This window comes from Oryctolagus cuniculus, chromosome 5 (assembly GCF_051225735.1).
Source record: "Oryctolagus cuniculus isolate XC-2025 breed Fujian yellow rabbit chromosome 5, ASM5122573v1, whole genome shotgun sequence".
NCBI lineage: Eukaryota > Metazoa > Chordata > Mammalia > Lagomorpha > Leporidae > Oryctolagus > Oryctolagus cuniculus.
In genome coordinates, this window is record NC_142871.1 from 70,796,626 (window position 1) to 70,815,315 (window position 18,690).

The 18,690-nt window shown below is 37.5% G+C and overlaps 1 protein-coding gene across 1 annotated transcript in view; it reads left to right on the plus strand.

Annotated features, from left to right (window-relative positions):
- ASCC3 (activating signal cointegrator 1 complex subunit 3) overlaps positions 1–18,690 on the plus strand; it is a 362,528-nt gene that overhangs the window by 258,573 nt on the left and 85,265 nt on the right. Inside the window, exons 33-34 of the mRNA XM_002714874.6 lie at positions 1,658–1,790; positions 5,789–5,914. Coding sequence (XP_002714920.3) covers positions 1,658–1,790; positions 5,789–5,914 — 259 coding nt within the window. The remainder of the gene's footprint in view (positions 1–1,657; positions 1,791–5,788; positions 5,915–18,690) is intronic.

Here is an 18,690-nt window from a genome sequence, read left to right on the forward strand (position 1 = left end):
CCCAACTCCATTGCCTATTTCCTTAGATGCTTCTTGGATTAATAATAAAACTTGTTCCCAAAGAAAAAAAAGTATATTATTGCAAAAATTAGAAGAAAAATAAGAAAGGAAGCAGGAGTAATGGAGGGAGTAAATGAGGGAAGGAGGATAGGGAAGGAAATGTACTAAAAATTATATATATGGGCTGATGCCATGGCTCACTTGACTAATCCTCCGCTTGTGGTCCCAGCACCCTGGGTTCTAGTCCTGGTTGGGACGCCGGATTCTGTCCCGGTTGCTCCTTTTCCAGTCCAGCTCTATGCTGTGGCCCTGGAGTGCAGTGGAGGATGGCCCCAGTCCTTGGGTCCTGCACCCGCATGGGAGACCAGGAGGAAGCACCTGGCTCCTGGCTTCAGATCGGCGTAGCGCGCCAGCCGTAGCAGCCATTTTGGGGGGTGAACCAACAGAAGGAAGACCTTTCTCTCTGTCTGTCTCTCTCACTGTCTAACTCTGCCTGTCAAAAAAAAATTGTATATATGACATACATGAAATTTGTTCAATTTATATAAATTAAAAATGTAAATAAAAAAGATAACTTGATGGTTCCAAATTCCTAAATAGATCAAAGTACAGATTAGTAGCTATGAGGTACTTATTAATAAATTATTATTTAGCATTACTGTGATTAGCTTTAAAAATATTTCTCTAGAAATGATGCTCTTCAAGGACTTCCAAAACCAGAGTCACTGGCACTTGAGTTTATGCATGAATACTCTGTTAACATACTTTAAAACTTGATAAAATCATTTTCAGTAGGTTCTTGAAGGAGGACATAAACAATATAAGTTTCCACTCAGTGAATTCATGTAAAAGCTATATCACTCCTAAATCTTTTTTTTTTCTTAAGATTTATTTATTTTATTGGAGAGGTAGAATTATGGACAGAGAGGGAAGAGACAGCACAAGGTCTTCTCTCTGGTGATTCACTACCCAAATGGCCGCAATGCTCAGAGCTGAGCCTATCTGAAGCCAGGAGCTAGGAGCTTCTTTTGGGTCTCCCACATTGGTGCAGGTGCCCAAACACTTGGACCATCTTCCACTGCTTTCCCAGATCATAAGCAGAGAGCTGGATCAGAAGAGGAGCAGATGGAATACAAACCGGCGCCCATATGGGATGCTGGCGCTGCAGGCAAAGGCGTAGTCTGCTACGCCACATGCCAGCCTCTCACTCCTAAATCTTTAGTTACCTCAGAGATTCCTACCATATAAAACAGAAATAATTTTTATACCATAAATGGGAGGAAGGGGAAGCCAAATAGACTCTTTATTCATGGGAAAAATAAGCATGTGACTGATGAAGATATTTTTCTATGTGTTTTTACTTTTTCTTGTTTAATTAAAATACTAATATCTCTTAAACAGTATTTTTAAGCATTTAACCAAAGAATTCCCTTTTGGGAACTCAATTTGCATCATAATTTCTTGCTTATTTAATTACCAATTTTCTGAATAAATTATATTACTTTAGGGAACTTAATAGTAGCATCAGAGATAGAATGTATATTCTTACAGTATTCTGTTTCCTGCGTTATTTCATCATATTGTAGAAGTATACCTAATTGGTAAATAGGCCTTGTGCTACCACATTGCAGCGTCGATCTTGTTCTGTCTTTTGTAGATGTACTCCAGATGATGGGACGTGCTGGGAGGCCTCAGTTTGATGACCAAGGCAAAGCTGTAATTCTGGTTCATGACATAAAGAAAGATTTTTACAAAAAATTTCTTTATGAACCTTTCCCAGTAGAATCAAGGTAAATTTTACTTAATTAATTTAAATAGATTGATTACATAACAAGTTAATGTTTTTCTTTAATACATTTTATCAGATAAAAAAGTCGGTAGTGCTTGTAATGTAAAAGGATAATTTGATCTGTAACTGAATGTAATTATTACTTTAAGACAGCATTCAATAATAATTCCAATTTTTACAGGGAAGTTTTTAAAAGCAGCCTTGTAGAACACTATTCATTCATATTGAATTTGAAGCCAGATGACCTGGGTTAAACTACGGAGTTTGTCATTTACTTACTTTATGTTGAGCAAGTTATTAAATTCCTCAGTTACTTAGTGTACCTGTCTGTAAAATGGAGATTGTAACAATACCAGCTCTTATATGGAGTATTTACAAGTATCAAATGCCTACTGCTGGCAGTAGTGTATGTGGTAAACTAAGTATTTAACAAAGTGTTAATTTGGTGAGAGATTTTTTTTGTATAGTTAATAAATATGTATCTAAAATAAAGGGGCATGAGATTAATTCAGAATTACCCCATATTTCTTTGTGGATTAGTAACCACTATTCCTTCTATAAAGTTTTCCCTTATTTGCATGTTTTTAAAGATTTATTTATTTATTGGAAAAGTAGAGTCCTAGAGAGAGATCTCCAATATGCTGGTTCACTCCCCAAATGACTGCAACAGCCAGGGCTGAGTTAGTCTGACGCTAGGAGCCAGGAGCTCCATCCGTGTCTCCCATGTAGGTGCAGGGGCCCAAGCATTTGGGCAATCCTCTACTGCCCTCCCAGGTATGTTAACAGGGAGCCAGAAGTGGAGCAGCTGGGACTCAAACCAGCGCCTATGTGGGATGCCTGCACTGCAGGCCACAGCTTTAACCTGCTGAGCCACAGCGCCAGCCCCTTCCCTCATTTTCTGAGCTGAAAATTACCCTTTTCCTCTCAGATTTGTATCATAGTCTTTTCTGTATGCTCTATCTCCTTTACTACAGTCTAATTGCATTGAAGACAGAAGGTGTTTGTGGACTGTACTGCAAATATTAATTGGATTCTTTGTTCTCTTATAACTGCTAAAACTGATTTTCACCTGGAAAATGTAAAAGAATTAAATGTTATTGGATATGGCTAATACTATGCTAAGAGAACTTTTATAACCTTAAATATATATTTTAAAGAATAGAGATGTAAAGTGAGTGATCTAGGTATCCATGTCAAGAATTTGGAAAAAAGTAACGAATTGAACTCAAATGAAGAAGATAGAAGAGTTAATAGCAAGAATTAGTGAACTGAGAATAAACATACATTAGAAAAAAATTAATGCCAAAATTTTGTTCTTTCAAAAACGTGAATCAAATTGATAAATGTTTAAGTTTGAATATCAAGAATGAAAAGATAGGATAATACAGACCTTAAAATGATAACAAGATATTATGAAAGAATTTATGCAAATAATTATTAAAATTTAGATCAAATGATAAAATTTCTTACTAAAAAACAACTGGGGCCAGCGCTGTGGCACAGCAGGTTAACACCCTGGCCTGAAGTGCCGGCATCCCACATCGGTGCCAGTTCTAGTCCCAGCTGCTCCTCTTCTGATCCAGCTCTCTGCTATGGCCTGGGAAAGCAGTAGAAGATGGCCCAATTCCTTGGGCCCCTGCACCTACGTGGGAGACCCAGAAGAAGCTCCTGGCTCCTGGCTTCAGATCAGTGCAGCTCCGACCATTGCGGGCAATTGGGAAGTAAACCAGCGGATAGAAGATCTCTCTCTTTCTCTCTCTCTCTGCCTCTCCTCTCTGTATAACTCTAACTTTCAAATAAATAAATACATCTTTAAAAAAAAGAAAAAATAAAAAACAGCTAAAGTTAGTCCAAAAGAAATAGAAAATCTGAATAGTCTCTTATCTGTCAAAAGAACTGAATATAAAATTTTAAATTTTTCCACGAAGAAAGATGCTTCACCAGTGACTCCTTCATAATTTTTAAAGAGTAACATTTTACATGAGCTCCTTCTAATAGTAGAGAAGGAGAAATATTTGCCAACTTTTGTGAGAGCAGAATAACATGGATATCAAAACCCAACTGAAAAAAGTAGAAGATAGGAATGTAACAAACCTCTGTCTCATGAATAAAGATGTAGAGATCCTAAACAAAACAAAACAATGAAATCTAGTGATGTACAAAATGAGAAATTACGACCAAGTGCAGTTGTCTCCATAAATACAGTGATTTATTATTTGAAAATAATGAATGCAATGCACTGAATTAACAGAAAAAATGAGAAATCATATGATCATTTCATAAATGTAAAAAAATCATTTGATAAAATCTTGCACACATACATTAAAAAAAAAAAAAAACTCTTACCAAGGAGAAGTATAAGACAATGTCCTTACTCTGATAAAGAATATAAGCAAAAAAAATTGTAAACATTAAATTAATTTTGAAGTATTGAAAGCTTTCCATTTGAGATAGAGAATGATATAAGAATGGTGCTCTTACAACTTAAACATTGTGCTAGAGACTGAAGCCACTGTAGTTAAGCCAGTAAAATAAAGAAAGCTCAAGATATCCTTTTAAGCAAGATATGACTAAAACAGCACAATTGGGGAGTTTTTGGGACATTGGTAATGCCTAATCATAGTGTGGATTATACAACTCTGTTTACATTGTGAGAATTAACGTAGTTGATTTATCAGTAAAATTAACTAAAATATTAAATTTTGTACCTTGATATGATAATTATAAATATTTCATCTATTACAGAATATTCCATAATTTATTCACATCTCTGTTAATGTGCATTTAGAGCATTTCCAGTTTCCCCTGTTTACATGTAATGTTGCACTTAACTATTTTGATTTCCTATCCTCACAGGTAAAAATTTCTTTGGCAAGTCATAATGAAAAAGTAAAATTATTGGGTCATAGTGATTTATTCCAACAAATCTTGCCAGATTGCTCTCTCTGCTACTGGTGAATTCAGTGCAACATATCAAATTCATTTTCACCCAACTTACTAGGACCATTTTTTCATGTCCTTTGCAAAAACTGTTTCTAATACCTGCATATTGTTCCACATATCATTATGCATTAACCTTTTCTTCTGTTACACATTGCTTCTTTTTTTTTTTTGTAGTTTACATGAGTAGCTAAAATGAATATTTTATTATGCCAGCCTTTCAACACATACAATCATCTCTGCATACCCCACAACCCTAATGTAATAGTGTCTTCTGTGACTAAGCACTTAATGTTCATGGAGTGAATGAATGAAATATCTTGACTCATTAATCCATCCTATTATCCCTTTCTTTCTGTATTTCCTGTATTCTATCTCAGTATTTATTCATACTTCCCCCAGTTCTCCATGAGTAGTATTTTCTGTACTTTCTGAGGTATCTCTTCTGTTGCCACCCACTTTTGTGATGTCATCATCACCTCCTGAAAATGCTAGCTGCCTCCCTGTCAGGCATATTTTCCATTCACAGTTTATTTCCCCAAAGTGATTAATAGTAATAAGTACCATCTGTTGGATACTTCCATATGATAGATACTAGTGATTGCTTTCAGCAAATTATTACTATTTATTAACTTGAAGTATTATGTAATTACAGTATTTTTCTGATGTTCTCTCTCTGACTAGTCCACTTTATATTTATGTTCAAATGAAAGAGTAAACACACTTTTTAAAGGAAGATAAGAAAATCAATATATAGTATTTGTTAATAATACATATTTTTGAGTTCCTAATACTAAATAATTTACAGATTATATAAATTGTTTTAATATAATTTAATTTCTCTTCATGGAGAAGAGAAATTGAAACCAAATTCCCATCAAATAATTTGGAATGAATTATTTACAAATTATATAAAATTGTACACAAAATATATAAATTATGCAAAACATTTGTTTTATATCCTGGAACATTAAATCTGAATCTTGACTATGTGATATCCATTTAAATGTGCTTTTTTTAATGTTCTTCTGTGTTTCCTGTGCTTTGTTCACTGCATAGCTTATTAGGAGTGCTTTCTGACCATTTAAATGCAGAGATTGCTGGAGGTACAATAACTTCTAAGCAGGATGCACTGGATTACATCACCTGGACTTATTTTTTCCGACGTCTTATCATGAACCCCAGGTAGGTACCAAGCTTCTTTGAAGAGCAGTTATTTACCTTTCTGTTTTACACTGAAAAGAGATAATTTGAAAGTAATAAACTCCAAATCCAGGTCCTTTCATAAAAGTCAGAACTTCGGACATTCTAAGTATATGAATTTCCCCAGAAAATCAGATGATTTCTTTGCTATGATTATATTATATTATATTATATTATATTATATTATATTATATTATATTATATCATATTATATTGGAAGAGTAATAGTTATGTGTATTTACTACTTAATTTACTTACCTTAGAATATCCTCAGGAGTTTGCTCTATATTTGTAAAACATAACCCCTGCAGTCATTAAGAAATACAAAACTACATGTTAGCATCTGCGCTAGGTGTAGTTGGAATTTAGACACTTGTGAAGTTTTAGGGGGAAAAATTGTGAAGCATTTGTACAGGTTAATCAGAGCCCTACAGAGAAAATCAAGTTGGGATATGGTGGAGTATCTTTTACTCCTGTCAGTAGGTTGGATCTTCATTCAGTACCACATGTTTGTCAGATGTCATAGTAAACTCTTAGGCATAAAGATGTAAATCATCCTGCGTCTCAAGGGCTGATCTTTTGGTATGGGAAAAACATGTATGACATTACAGTGTAAATCATGTCATCTAACAGAATCATATCTAAACCTGTGGGTGTGACAACCTTACCAAAGAGATGACACCTCATCCAAATCTCAACTCAGGAACAGGAATAGAAAAGATGGAAGATAACTTCAAGCAGCACAAAGTATTCAATGGAAAAAGTTCCTCAGGGCTTGAAAGAAATGTGTGTTCAGAGAATGTGAAAAAGATTGATGTAGCTAGAGCTTAAAGAATGTGCAGACAAGAAGACTGTCTTGGCCAGAAAGTAGGCCAAGTGCCAGACAAGACAAAAGGCCTCTGTACCGTGCTGAGGAGTTTACGGTGATCTTACTGACTGATGAGCCATTGAAAGTTTTTAAGCGTGGATTAACATCACTAAATTAAGTTTTGTTTCAATGATTAGAACACTACAGTAAGGAGTAAGTTAGATGGGGAGACAATGACAGTCATCCCTCTCTATCTGTAGGGCCTGTCTGTAGGCCTGGTTCCAGGACCACCACAGATACTTGCAGAAGCCCAACTCGCTCATATAAAATGCTATGGTATTTGCATATTACCTGTGCATATCTTCCCATATGCTTTAAACCCTCTGTTGGTTACTTGTAATACTCAACACAATCTAAACACTATTTAAATTAGAAGTTATGTTCTATTGTCAAGGAAAGGATGACAAGGGGACAATTTCTGTACATGTTCAGTACAGACAGTTTTTTTTCAAGTACTTTCCTTCTGTTACTGGTTGAGTTCACACACGGGAAACCCACAGATGAAGAGGACAAACTGCACAGCCGGAAGGCTTGCTAGAGAGCTGTTTTGTTGAGGACTTTGAGAGATAACAAGATGAAATAGAAGCAGATTCAAGAACGAGGGACATTCCTGATGTAAGAGAAATATTAAACCCTTGTTAGGTCTTAAAATAGAGAAATCATGATGAAAAAGTTGTTTATAAATGTTATTAAACCTTGCCTATTGGTACCTTAAAACATTTTTCAGTCAACATTTCTACTTACATGGATAGGAGTTGACAATATAGTGACATTTTCCCCAGAGCTTCCTCAACTATTAGAGCATCTAGATTACCTATAAAATATAATTTGGGAATATGTCTGAAAAATGAGTGATACAGCCATCCAGTATTGCACATTTACCGTAGTAAATAGATTCCAGAATGGAACTCCGAAGCAGACTTCTCATGTACTCTAATCTCATTTCAAGTTATAGAGCTGGACACTTAAAACAACTTTCTAAAACAGAGTTTTCTGATTCACAACCCAGAACGGTTTCTTGGGAATGGGGCATACAGGGGCTTGATTCATAATGTGATAGAAAGAACTTTGGGCTTGGAGTTCAAACACTGACTCTTGTTTCAGCACTAATAGCCTTTGCTAGCCATGAGACCTCAAGTCAGTTCACCTCTCTGAGCTCACTTTCTTCATCTCAAAAGTGAGTAATGGCCTACCTTCCACAACTAGGTCATGTTGAATTGGAGGGTGAACCAACGGCAAAGGAAGACCTTGCTCTCTGTCTCTCTTTCTCACTGTCCACTCTGCCTGCCAAAAAAAATAAATAAATAAATAAAAAATTTAAAAAAAAAGGAAATCAAATAAATTATTTAAAACCTTCTGGCTCTGTATTAGTTATGAAGGTCATAACCAATGGCAGTGAATGAGCTGTTATCCTGAACTCCCTGCCAGTTGTTTTACTGGTCTCCACCTTCCTAAAGAGTCTAGTTTAAGGCCGGTGCTGTGGCTCAATAGGCTGATCCTCCGCCTTGCGGCGCCGGCACATCGGGTTCTAGTCCCGGTCGGGGCACCGGATTCTGTCCCGGTTGCCCCTCTTCCAGGCCAGCTCTCTACTGTGGCCAGGGAATGCAGTGGAGGATGGCCCAAGTCCTTGGGCCCTGCACCCCATGGGAGACCAGGAGAAGTACCTGGCTCCTGCCTTCGGATCAGCGCGGTGCACCGGTCGCAGCGCACCGGCCGTGTCAGCCATTGGAGGGTGAACCAACGGCAAAGGAAGACCTTTCTCTCTGTCTCTCTCTCTCCCTGTCCACTCTACCTGTCAAAAAAAAAAAAAAAAAGAGTCTAGTTTAGAGACTCAGAGCCTAAGCATTTCAGTCAGCTTGTCTTATTAGCACACAAAGGAATAATTCACTTTAGTTTCTTATACAATCCATACATACACTTTCCTGTTGTGTAAATCTCCTTTGAAAAATGTTTTAAGTTCTTACTAATATTTATTTGTTTATATTTAATAATTTTAAACATGTTGCAATATTCACTTAATATATAAATATTATTAACATTAATCTACATATTTTTCTTGAAAATGGGGATATTGATATCACATAATGTAGGATTCATAACAAGGATCATAAAGTGAGGAATGAACAGTATGTTATTATGTAAGTAGTATAATTCAATGAAGAAAACTTTTATGTGAATGCCAAATAATATGGCATCTTTAATATGTATATGATACTTCCACATATGAGATAAAACAAATGGAATTTGTGTTTTTGTGTTTGGTTGATTTCACTTAGCATAATGATCTACCTCTATTCATTTTGTTGCAAATGTCATGGTTTCATTTTTTTTTTTTAAGATTTATTTATTTATTTGAAAGAGCTACACAGAGAGAAGGAGAGGCACAGAGAGAGAGAGAGAGAGAGAGAGATCTTCCAGCCGCTGATTCACTCCCCAGTTGGCCACAATGCCTGGAGCTGTGTCAGTCCGAAGCCAGGAACCAGGAGCTTCTTCTGGGACTCCCACTTGGGTGCAAGGGGCCCAAGGATTTGGGCCATCTTCTTCCTTTCCCAGGACATAGCAGAGAACTGGATCGGAAGTAGAGCAGCCAGGACTCAAACTGGCAGCCATATGGAATGCCGGCATTGCAGGCAGTGGCTTTACCCACTACACCACAGCGCTGGCCTCAGGGTTTCATTTTTTTCATGGCTAAGTAATATTCCATTGTACATATGTACTAAAATTTTCTTTTCAGTCAGTAATGGACATCTAGGTTGATTCCATCCCATGTGGGTGCAGGAGCCCAAGGACTCGGGCCATCTTCTATTGCTTTCCCAGGCCATAGAAGACAGCTGGATGGAAAGAGTAGCAGACAGGACAAGAACTGGTGCCCACATGAGATGCCAGTGCCACAGGTAGAGGCTTAGCCTGCTACACCACAGCACTGGCCTGGGATGATAGCCCTTCTAACTGGAGCGAGATGAAACCTCACTATGGTTTTTTTTTTATGCTTCCTTAATGGCTAGTGAGCCTGAGCTTTTTTTCATGTGTCTGTTGGCTGTTTTTATTTCTTCTTTTGAAAGATGTCTATGCCCATTTCTTAATTGGATTGTTATATTGTTGAATTTCTTGAACTCCTTGTGTAACATACAGAATATATAAGGAGCTAAAGAAATTGTTTTATTTTAAATTTTTTTTATTTTGAAGGAGTTTCAGAACAAATAAACTGCAAAAAATTGGTACAAATAGGCACTATATACCATCCTCTAAGCTTCCTCATTTTGACATCTTTTCTGACCACAGTATGATTATCAAAATCAGGAAATTGACATTTATACAAACCATTAATTAATCTAGAGGCCTTATTTAGACTTCACCAGTTATCATACTAATGTCCCTTTTCCTCCCAAGATCTAGTTTAGTATCCTGAATTGCATTTAGTTCTGCCATCTCTCTGGTTCGTAACATTTCCTTAGTCTCTCTTTGTCATAACCTTGACACTTTTGAAGAGCATTGGCGAGTTATTTTCTAGCATGTCCTTCAATCTGAGTTTGCCTGAAGTTTCCTTATCACTAAATTCAAGTTACATCTTTTGGGCAAGAACATCACAGAAGTAATTTTTTGCTCTTCTTAGTGCATAATACTAAGAAATTCTTCTTTAAATGTCCCTTCTATATTTAAAATATTACCTATATATGAAAGATTTATTAATGTGTTAATCTTACCTACTCTCATCAAGTTTTATTTCTCCACTAGCCTCCCGAATGTTGCCACATGAACATGCCACTATCATTTCAAACTTAGCATATCTAAAATTGAATTAATCTTATGACCATCAAAATCTTTGGGTCCAGTGCTGTGGCGCAGCAGGTTAAAGCCCTGGCCTGCATCACCAGCATCCCATATGGGCACCAGTTTGTGTCCTGGCTGCTCCACTTCTGATCCAGATTCCGCTAATATATCTGGGAAAGCAGAAGATGACCCAAGTCCTAGAGCCAAGACCCTGCACCCACGTGGGAGACCTGGAAGAAGATACTGGCTCTTGGCTTTGTATCGGCTCAGCTAGCACTGTTGCAGCCATTTGGGGAGTAAACCAGCAGATGGAAGACTCTCTCTCTCTCTCTCTCTCTCTCTCTCTGTCTCTCTGTGTGTGTGTGTCTGTCTGTCTGCCACTCTCTATAGTTCTTTCAAATAAATAAAATAGAAGAGTAATTGGCTCCCTCTAAAAATAAATGTTTGTCTTCTTACTTTTATTAGTATTATCATTCGGCATCCACTACCTTGACTTCAAACTCCAAACTTGTTTTTTAATTTTCCTCTCCCTGGCTTCCATAATGCTCCAGCTGCTTAACCTGCTTTAATCTATCCCAAATCTAACCTAATTTGTAAACTGTCAGGGAGTATTGATCAGAAGCTAAATGTACTACATAGCAGGTGGGAACTAGATAAGATTTAGTTAGTAGACACAGAACAGTAAGTCTTTAAATTCAGAGAATGAGCAGGAAACTCTACAGTGTTTAGTTTCCAGCTAGGAGAGTGAGTTTAGCCAAGAGCACAGTTGGAAGGTCCCATGGAAAGGGAACTGGAGTAGGCATCCTTCCCCATTGCTCTGGATACAGACTGCCTGCTATTTAATAATATTATGGTGAGAAAATCCACATGCAACTGTAATATAAACAGTAGTAATTAGGGGCAGAAAAGAAGTTTGGGGAGGCTTAGCATAGCGGACAAAGGATAAAATTCGGGAGGTGTATTTGAGTTATAAATTAAGAAAATTATCCTCAGCCTCTGAACAGATAACTTCTTAAGTATTTGGACACTTAGGTGCCTCCAGTGCCCTCATGGGGAGTCAAGGAGGAATCTTTGTGAATGGGACTCAAAAGGATGTCTTGTATGTGTGTGATTTTTTTTTTTTTTTTTTTTTTTTTTTGACAGGCAGAGTGGACAGTGAGAGAGAGAGACAGAGAGAAAGGTCTTCCTTTGCCGTTGGTTCACCCTCCAATGGCCGCCGCGGCCGGCGCACCGCGCTGATCCGATGGCAGGAGCCAGGAGCCAGGTGCTTTTCCTGGTCTCCCATGGGGTGCAGGGCCCAAGCACCTGGGCCATCCTCCACTGCACTCCCTGGCCACAGCAGAGGGCTGGCCTGGAAGAGGGGCAACCGGGACAGAATCCGGCGCCCCGACCGGGACTAGAACCCGGTGTGCCGGCGCCGCTAGGCGGAGGATTAGCCTAGTGAGCCGCGGCGCCGGCCCTATGTGTGTGATTTTTTAAGCTGTATTTATTAATTTGGAAAGCTTAGTTACAAAGGAGGGAGAGATGCAGAGCAAGAGAGAGAGGGAGAGAAAGAGAGATATTCCACCTACTGTTTCACTCCTCAAATGGCCACAATGGCTAGAGCTGTGAAGGTCAAAGCCAGGAGCTTCTTCTGGGTCTCCCACATGGGTTTGGGGGCCCAAAGACTTGGGCCATCCTCTGCTGTTTTCCCAGGCACATTAGCAGGGAGTTGTATCAGAAGTGGAGCAGCAGGTACTCTAATTGGCACCCGTATGAGATGCTGGCAAGTTTGCTTGCTGCCCCAAAGTGGAGTTGGACATCTCCCTCCCCAAAAACTGCTACCATCAGCTAAGCCAGAGTAGTTGAAGGAGATGTTAATCCACTCCACCAATAAGTAAGAGCCTCCCCTCACTTTCTACGTTTGCTAGCATTCTTCTTCCAGCCAGCAGTACCTGCCCTGTAGACAGGTAGACTCTTAATAGTTTTCAGAGCCAAGGCACGTAGATGCATATTGATCAATGCAGCATCAGTTAATTTTCAGGAGGTATTAGTTTATCCACTGTCAGTCATCTATCTCATGGTTCTAATTCCATTAAAAGCCTCCTATATATACTTTGAACCTGGCTGGGTTAAAACTAAGACTATCATTATTATTCTGAGACAGAAACCTATGCCCAGGCTCTTGCCATTTGAGTTCATCATTCTGGAATAGATTCAGCAATAAGTTCTTTTTTAAAAAAGCTGTAACAAATGCGTTGTGTTCTCTTGGGAGTAGCACTAGCATAACTAATCAACTCTAATCTCCGTATAACACTAAGATTTAAACATTTAAAAGTTAAATGCATATTCCTTAATTCTATAAACGTTTATTGAGTGCCTACTATTTTCTATCCACTATTCTAGCCATTTTAATGCTGTATCAGTAAACTAGAGAACAACAAAAAACTTTGCTCCCCATGACACATACATTTTTAAGAGAAATAGGAGATTTAAAAATATATTAGTAGTAAATAAGTACCCTAAGGGGGAAAAAAAAACAGAGTAAGGAAAATAGAGATATCCAGGAGATGAATAGGAGCAATATAGGGTTTCCAGTATTAAATAAGAAGTCAGTCAGTGTCAACCTTAGTAAAGATGCTGATATTTGGGAAAAGATTTGAAAAAGATTAAGGAAGTTAACTGCATGAATTATCCAAGGAACAGAATCTCAAGGGGAGCAGAAGACGTTTTAAGGCAAGCACGCCTTCTGGAGGAACAATAAGGAAAAGGTGTGAGTGAAGTAAACTATTGCATCAGCAAGGGGAAGCAGCAAGAGATGAAGTTAGGGATGTTGAGGACTAGTGATGGTACAGGTCACCTGGGACCCTATAAACTGGGAAGGGATTTTGACTTTCATGCCAAGTGAAATTAAAACCATTGCCAGTTTGGAGGAGGGGAATGCACGGATCTATTTGTGTCATGAGTCAGTTCAACTGTAATGATAAATGTTACAAATTATTTAAATTGCTCTGTGAAAAATAGAAATTCTCAATTACTTTTTAAAGTACATCTAAGCATAATGTACAAGCAACACATCAAATCAAAATGCTTGAGAAAAAGATTGGAAGAAAGTGTAATAAAGAGTAACAGAAAGCAATAGCCTCAGAATTAAATTCAAACACCAAATTTAGGCAAAAGAAATTTTTTTCAAGGGATGTAGAACAACAGTTCATGCTGGTAAAAGCACAACCATTAAGAAGTTAGAGTAAGTTAACAAATTTGGGAGTGACTAAAAATGGCGTCAAAATATATAAAAACAGAAGCTAATGGAAATCCAGCTAAAACAGTCCAACCAGATTATAGTCCTGTTAAGGAACTTCAACATGTCTGTCAAAAATCAGCATGTCAAGGACATAAATATTTCATAACATAGAAATTTTTGTCTAACAACATCATTGAATTATGTGTGTGTATCTTTGTATGCCTCTAGAACAGAATGTTCAGTACCTGCAAACACTCATAGAAATTTAATTACAAAAATTTCCCATGAACTAGACCACAAAAAGCATCTCGTCATAGTTCAAAGTGCGGAGTTCATCGGGCTGCATTCTCCGTGTTTAACTTGATACAGGTTGAGCATGCTTTATCCAAAATGCTTAGGTCAATAATAGTTTCACATTTTTTCAGATTAGGGGATATTTCATATACATAATATGATATCTTTGGAATGGCACAAATCTACATACAACATTCATTTATATTTCTTATATACCATATACACATGGCTTGAAATTAACTTGATTCACTGTTTTTGTGTGTCTGAGTTTTTATTGTGACCCGTAACATGAGGTGAAATGCATTTTCCACTTATGACACCATGTCAGCATTCAGAAAGTTTCAGATTTTGAAGCATTTCAGACTTTGGGATTAGGGCTATTCAACATGTAAAATAGAAATAAACAAAGAAAATAGAAATAATCAAGAAAAATAAACAAGAAAAAGTTGTTAAAATAAAAAAAAAAAAACTGGCTCCTGGCTTCTGGCTGGCCCAACCCTGACTTGCAGGCTTTTGCAGAGTGAACTAGCAGATGGAAGATAGATATGTCACTCTGCCTTTCAAATAAATAAATGAACATATACGCATATGTATATTTATGTATAAACTAGAACTGCACTAAAATAAAAGTATCATGTGACTAATAAGACCAATGAATATAAACTAAAGCACAATTCCAAGATATATTTAAACTTTTACAGGACTAAAAGAAAACATGGGTGCATGAAAATAAAATAAGCATCTCAAGAAACTATTCAAATGGTGAAACACAAATACAGGAAAGGAATCTTTAAAAAATGAAAATTTAAGTCAGTAAAGCAGAAATTACGTTAATAATATTTATTGAATATCTGTTTTACTTGGAATGCTATTTCAAAACTGTAGCACATTTAGTAGACGAAGGGACCAAAGCCCAAGGGGATTAAGCCACTTGCCCACAATAGCACAGCTCGCAAGTGCCAGAGGCACCACTGGAATTCCATCTCATTTTCCATCACTGAGCTCGTTATCAGGTCCAGAACTCAAGTATTTCACACTCCCCACCTACTTCTCTTTAGTGTTGTGCTGAAAAATGCACTGTTTATGGAAACCATGCTCTACTAATTCTGAACATACGACACTTTTGTTCTTTTGATGCCCCAAAAACTCAAATTGTCTTCTTCATATAAGATTGATTGATTGATTTAAAAGGTAGAGTTACACAAAGGGGAAGAGACAAAGAGAGAGAATCTTCCATCCTTTGGTTCACTCTCCAAATGACCACAACATCCAGAGCAAGCTCAAGCCAAAACCAAGAACCAAGAGCTTTTTCCAAGTCTCCCGCATGGTTGGCAGAGTCCCAGACACTTGTGCTGTCTTCTGCTGCTTTTCCCAGTCCATTAGCAGGGAGGTGGATTGAAAGTGAAACGGCCAGGATTTGAACTGGCACCCTTATGGGATGCTGGTGTTGTAGATAGTGACTTGACCCACTACACCACAATACTGGCCCCCACATTGTAAGCTTTAATAACTGTACCTTTACATCTGGGTAAAAATAGACAAAATCTGCATAAATTGTAACAGTTTATATGTTTTCTTTAGCTATGGTGAAGCTCTAACCTACTTTCTGGTTGACTTTTTTTTTTTTTTGAAAGATTTTGTTTATTTATTTGAGAGATAGACTTACAGACAGTAAGAGGGGGAGACAGAGAGAAAGGTCTTCCCTCCGTTGACTCACTCCCCATATGGCCACCACTGGCCTGCACGCTGCGCCTATCCAAAGGCAGGAGCCAAGCGTCTCCTCCCGGTCTCCCAGGTGGGTGCAGGGGCCCAAGCACTTGGGCCATCCTCCACCGCCCTCCCAGGCCACAGCAGAGAGCCTGAGGGGAAGAGGGACAGCCAGGACTAGAACCCATGCCCACATGGCATGCCAGCGCCACAGGCGGAGGATTAACCCACTGTGCCAGGGCACCGGCCACTGATTGACTCTTGTTTCAATAATGTGACTGTAAACAATTGTGAGATTTTTGTGGCATAACTGACAAATAAGTTTTAGAGTACAATTAGATGTTTTTGTACATGTACACATTATGGAATGAACAAATCAAGCTAATTAGCATATCCATTGCCTCACATAGTTCTTTGTGGTGAGAGCATTTAAAAGCCCATTTTCTTAGTACTTTTGAGATATATGATACAGTATTATTAACTGCGTGGTTGCAATGCATCATCAGAACTCATTCCTTCTAATTGAATCTCCATGCTATGTGCTGGACATTCTCCCTGTCTTTGCTCACCTCCCATCCACCACTGGCAACCCTTTAACCTCTGGTCACCAACATCCTGCTCTCCATGAATTCAACATTTCTAAAGGCCACAGCTAAGTGAAATCATGCAATATTTGTCTCTGTATGTCTGACTTATCTCATAATAATTTTTCTAGATTCTCCCATCTGGTTGCAAATGTAAAATTTCATTCTTTTTTGAGACTGTATAGTATTCCATTGTGTACTACATTTTTTGTTTTTAAAAGGCAATTTATTAATATACTAGATTCTCAGAGTCACAGCATAAGCATGATAATTACTGCAACACAGTTCACATGAATTTTCATGTTACAATGATATTAATACAAACAGAACAAATTCCTCGATACAATTCTAAGAATATAATGATACTTCCCTCCCTCCTTCATTCTCTCCCTCTTCCTTCTTTTCTGTTTTCTTCTGTTTTTCTTTCTTTCTTAATTTTTGAGATAACATTTTTAATTTACATTACCATCAAAGGTTTAATACTCCATTAAAGAATTCAAAAAGTAAAAAGACTGTAGTTCAGTGGGAATATAGGCAAGGGCTGTGAACAATAATCAAGCGAAAAGATGTCCATTTCACTCATGTACAGTAAATTCGAAAACAGTCACAGATCATTAAAACCATAGTAGTATATCATTCATAACCATTGAAAAACCACATTTTTTAATCTGTTCATCTGTTGGTGGACACTTGAGTTGTTTCCTTATCTGGGCTATTGTGGATCATACTACAGTAAACAGGAATGCAAGTGTCTGTTTGACATACTGATTTAAGTACCTTTGAATGCATACCCAGGATCGAGGTTGAATCATTCAGATGTCGTTCTATTTTTAGTTAAGGAACCTCCACACTGTATTAGCACTTATTTACATTCCCACAAACCATGCACAAGAGTTCCCATTTCTCTGCATCCTCAGATTGGCTCTTGAGTATAAATTTTTATGATTATCTATATTAAAATCACATTTCCCCAAAGCTAAAAAAAAAAAAACAAGGTCACAACAGTTAACAGAAAGTTATTCCTCCTTAGATTCAGAGTTGGTTAAAGTCTTAGTGAACCAACGGAAGGAAGACCTTTCTCTCTCTCTTTCTCTCTCTCTCACTAACTCTGCCTGGCGGAAAAAAAAAAAGGCTCTAAATTCTTGGTTCAAACGAAAGGCCTATTCTATTATTTATTGTTATAATTTTTAAATACTCGCTATCATTCAGTGCCATCAATTAAGATTTAACTTTTCTTGGGTTTTAAGTGTGCATGTGTATGCTTCTCTGCTTGAGACTGAGTTTAATTTAACAATAGAAAAGGAAGACCACTTTCAAAATACAGTCATACTGGATCACATCTGTGCTCATCTAACATTTCCCAAGGTGTATATGTTTATAATTTTGCAATTGTTTAACGCTTTTGTCTCCCTCCCCACCCCCAATACCACAGAGGCAGTAATCATGTCTGTGATGTTCTGAGCTAAAGCTCCAGCACAGGACAGGATCTGACCTGTGGTAAACATTTAAGAAGTGATGACTGACTGACTAAATGAATGACTGGATGAGTAAATGATGTCTAATCTCTTCAGTATCAACCTTGGGCTAGGTGATAAAAGCATGCTGTCCTCAGTGAAAGGTCTCTAGAAGAAGGTGTTCTGAACTGGTTTCCGAATGCCTATAATTAAAGCTTTAAAATATTTTTAGGATACAGTCATAAATAAATAAAGCCTGATTAGCCACTTCAGTTCATCATACTAGTGTAAAACCTGCACCATACCACAGCTAAAGTGCAACTTAGATTAACAAAGATTTCAACCACTGTTCCTGAGTTGCTCACTTTATATCTGTTTGTAGTCCTGTGTGTAGGTGTAGCATGTATGACTTTAAGCAACTACATATATGCATTTAAATACTCAAATATATGTAAACTCATATGCATTAGCTTATTCAAATGTATATAAACACATGTGCTGGTGCTTTCATAAAATATAATATATTCCAAATTGAATTCTGGATTCAATTTGTATGTTCAGTTTTACTCTTTGTTTCCCCCCTGAGAAAGCTTTTAAATATTTCTGGGGCAAAAATGTTTTGGTAGTTTCAGCTGTCCCTGCAGCCACTTTCATTATTTGTGTCATTATTACTGCTGCATAATCTGAACATAAAAAAACATGGTGCTATAACAAATGACTTCCTAGTACTGACAGTTATAGCAGCAGCATTTCAATACTGATGAAAAATTTCCCAGCATGATATCTGGCTAGGTTTACATAAACCAAACAGGAAATGGCTGCCACTATTACATTAAATCCAAACTGTTTGATATAAC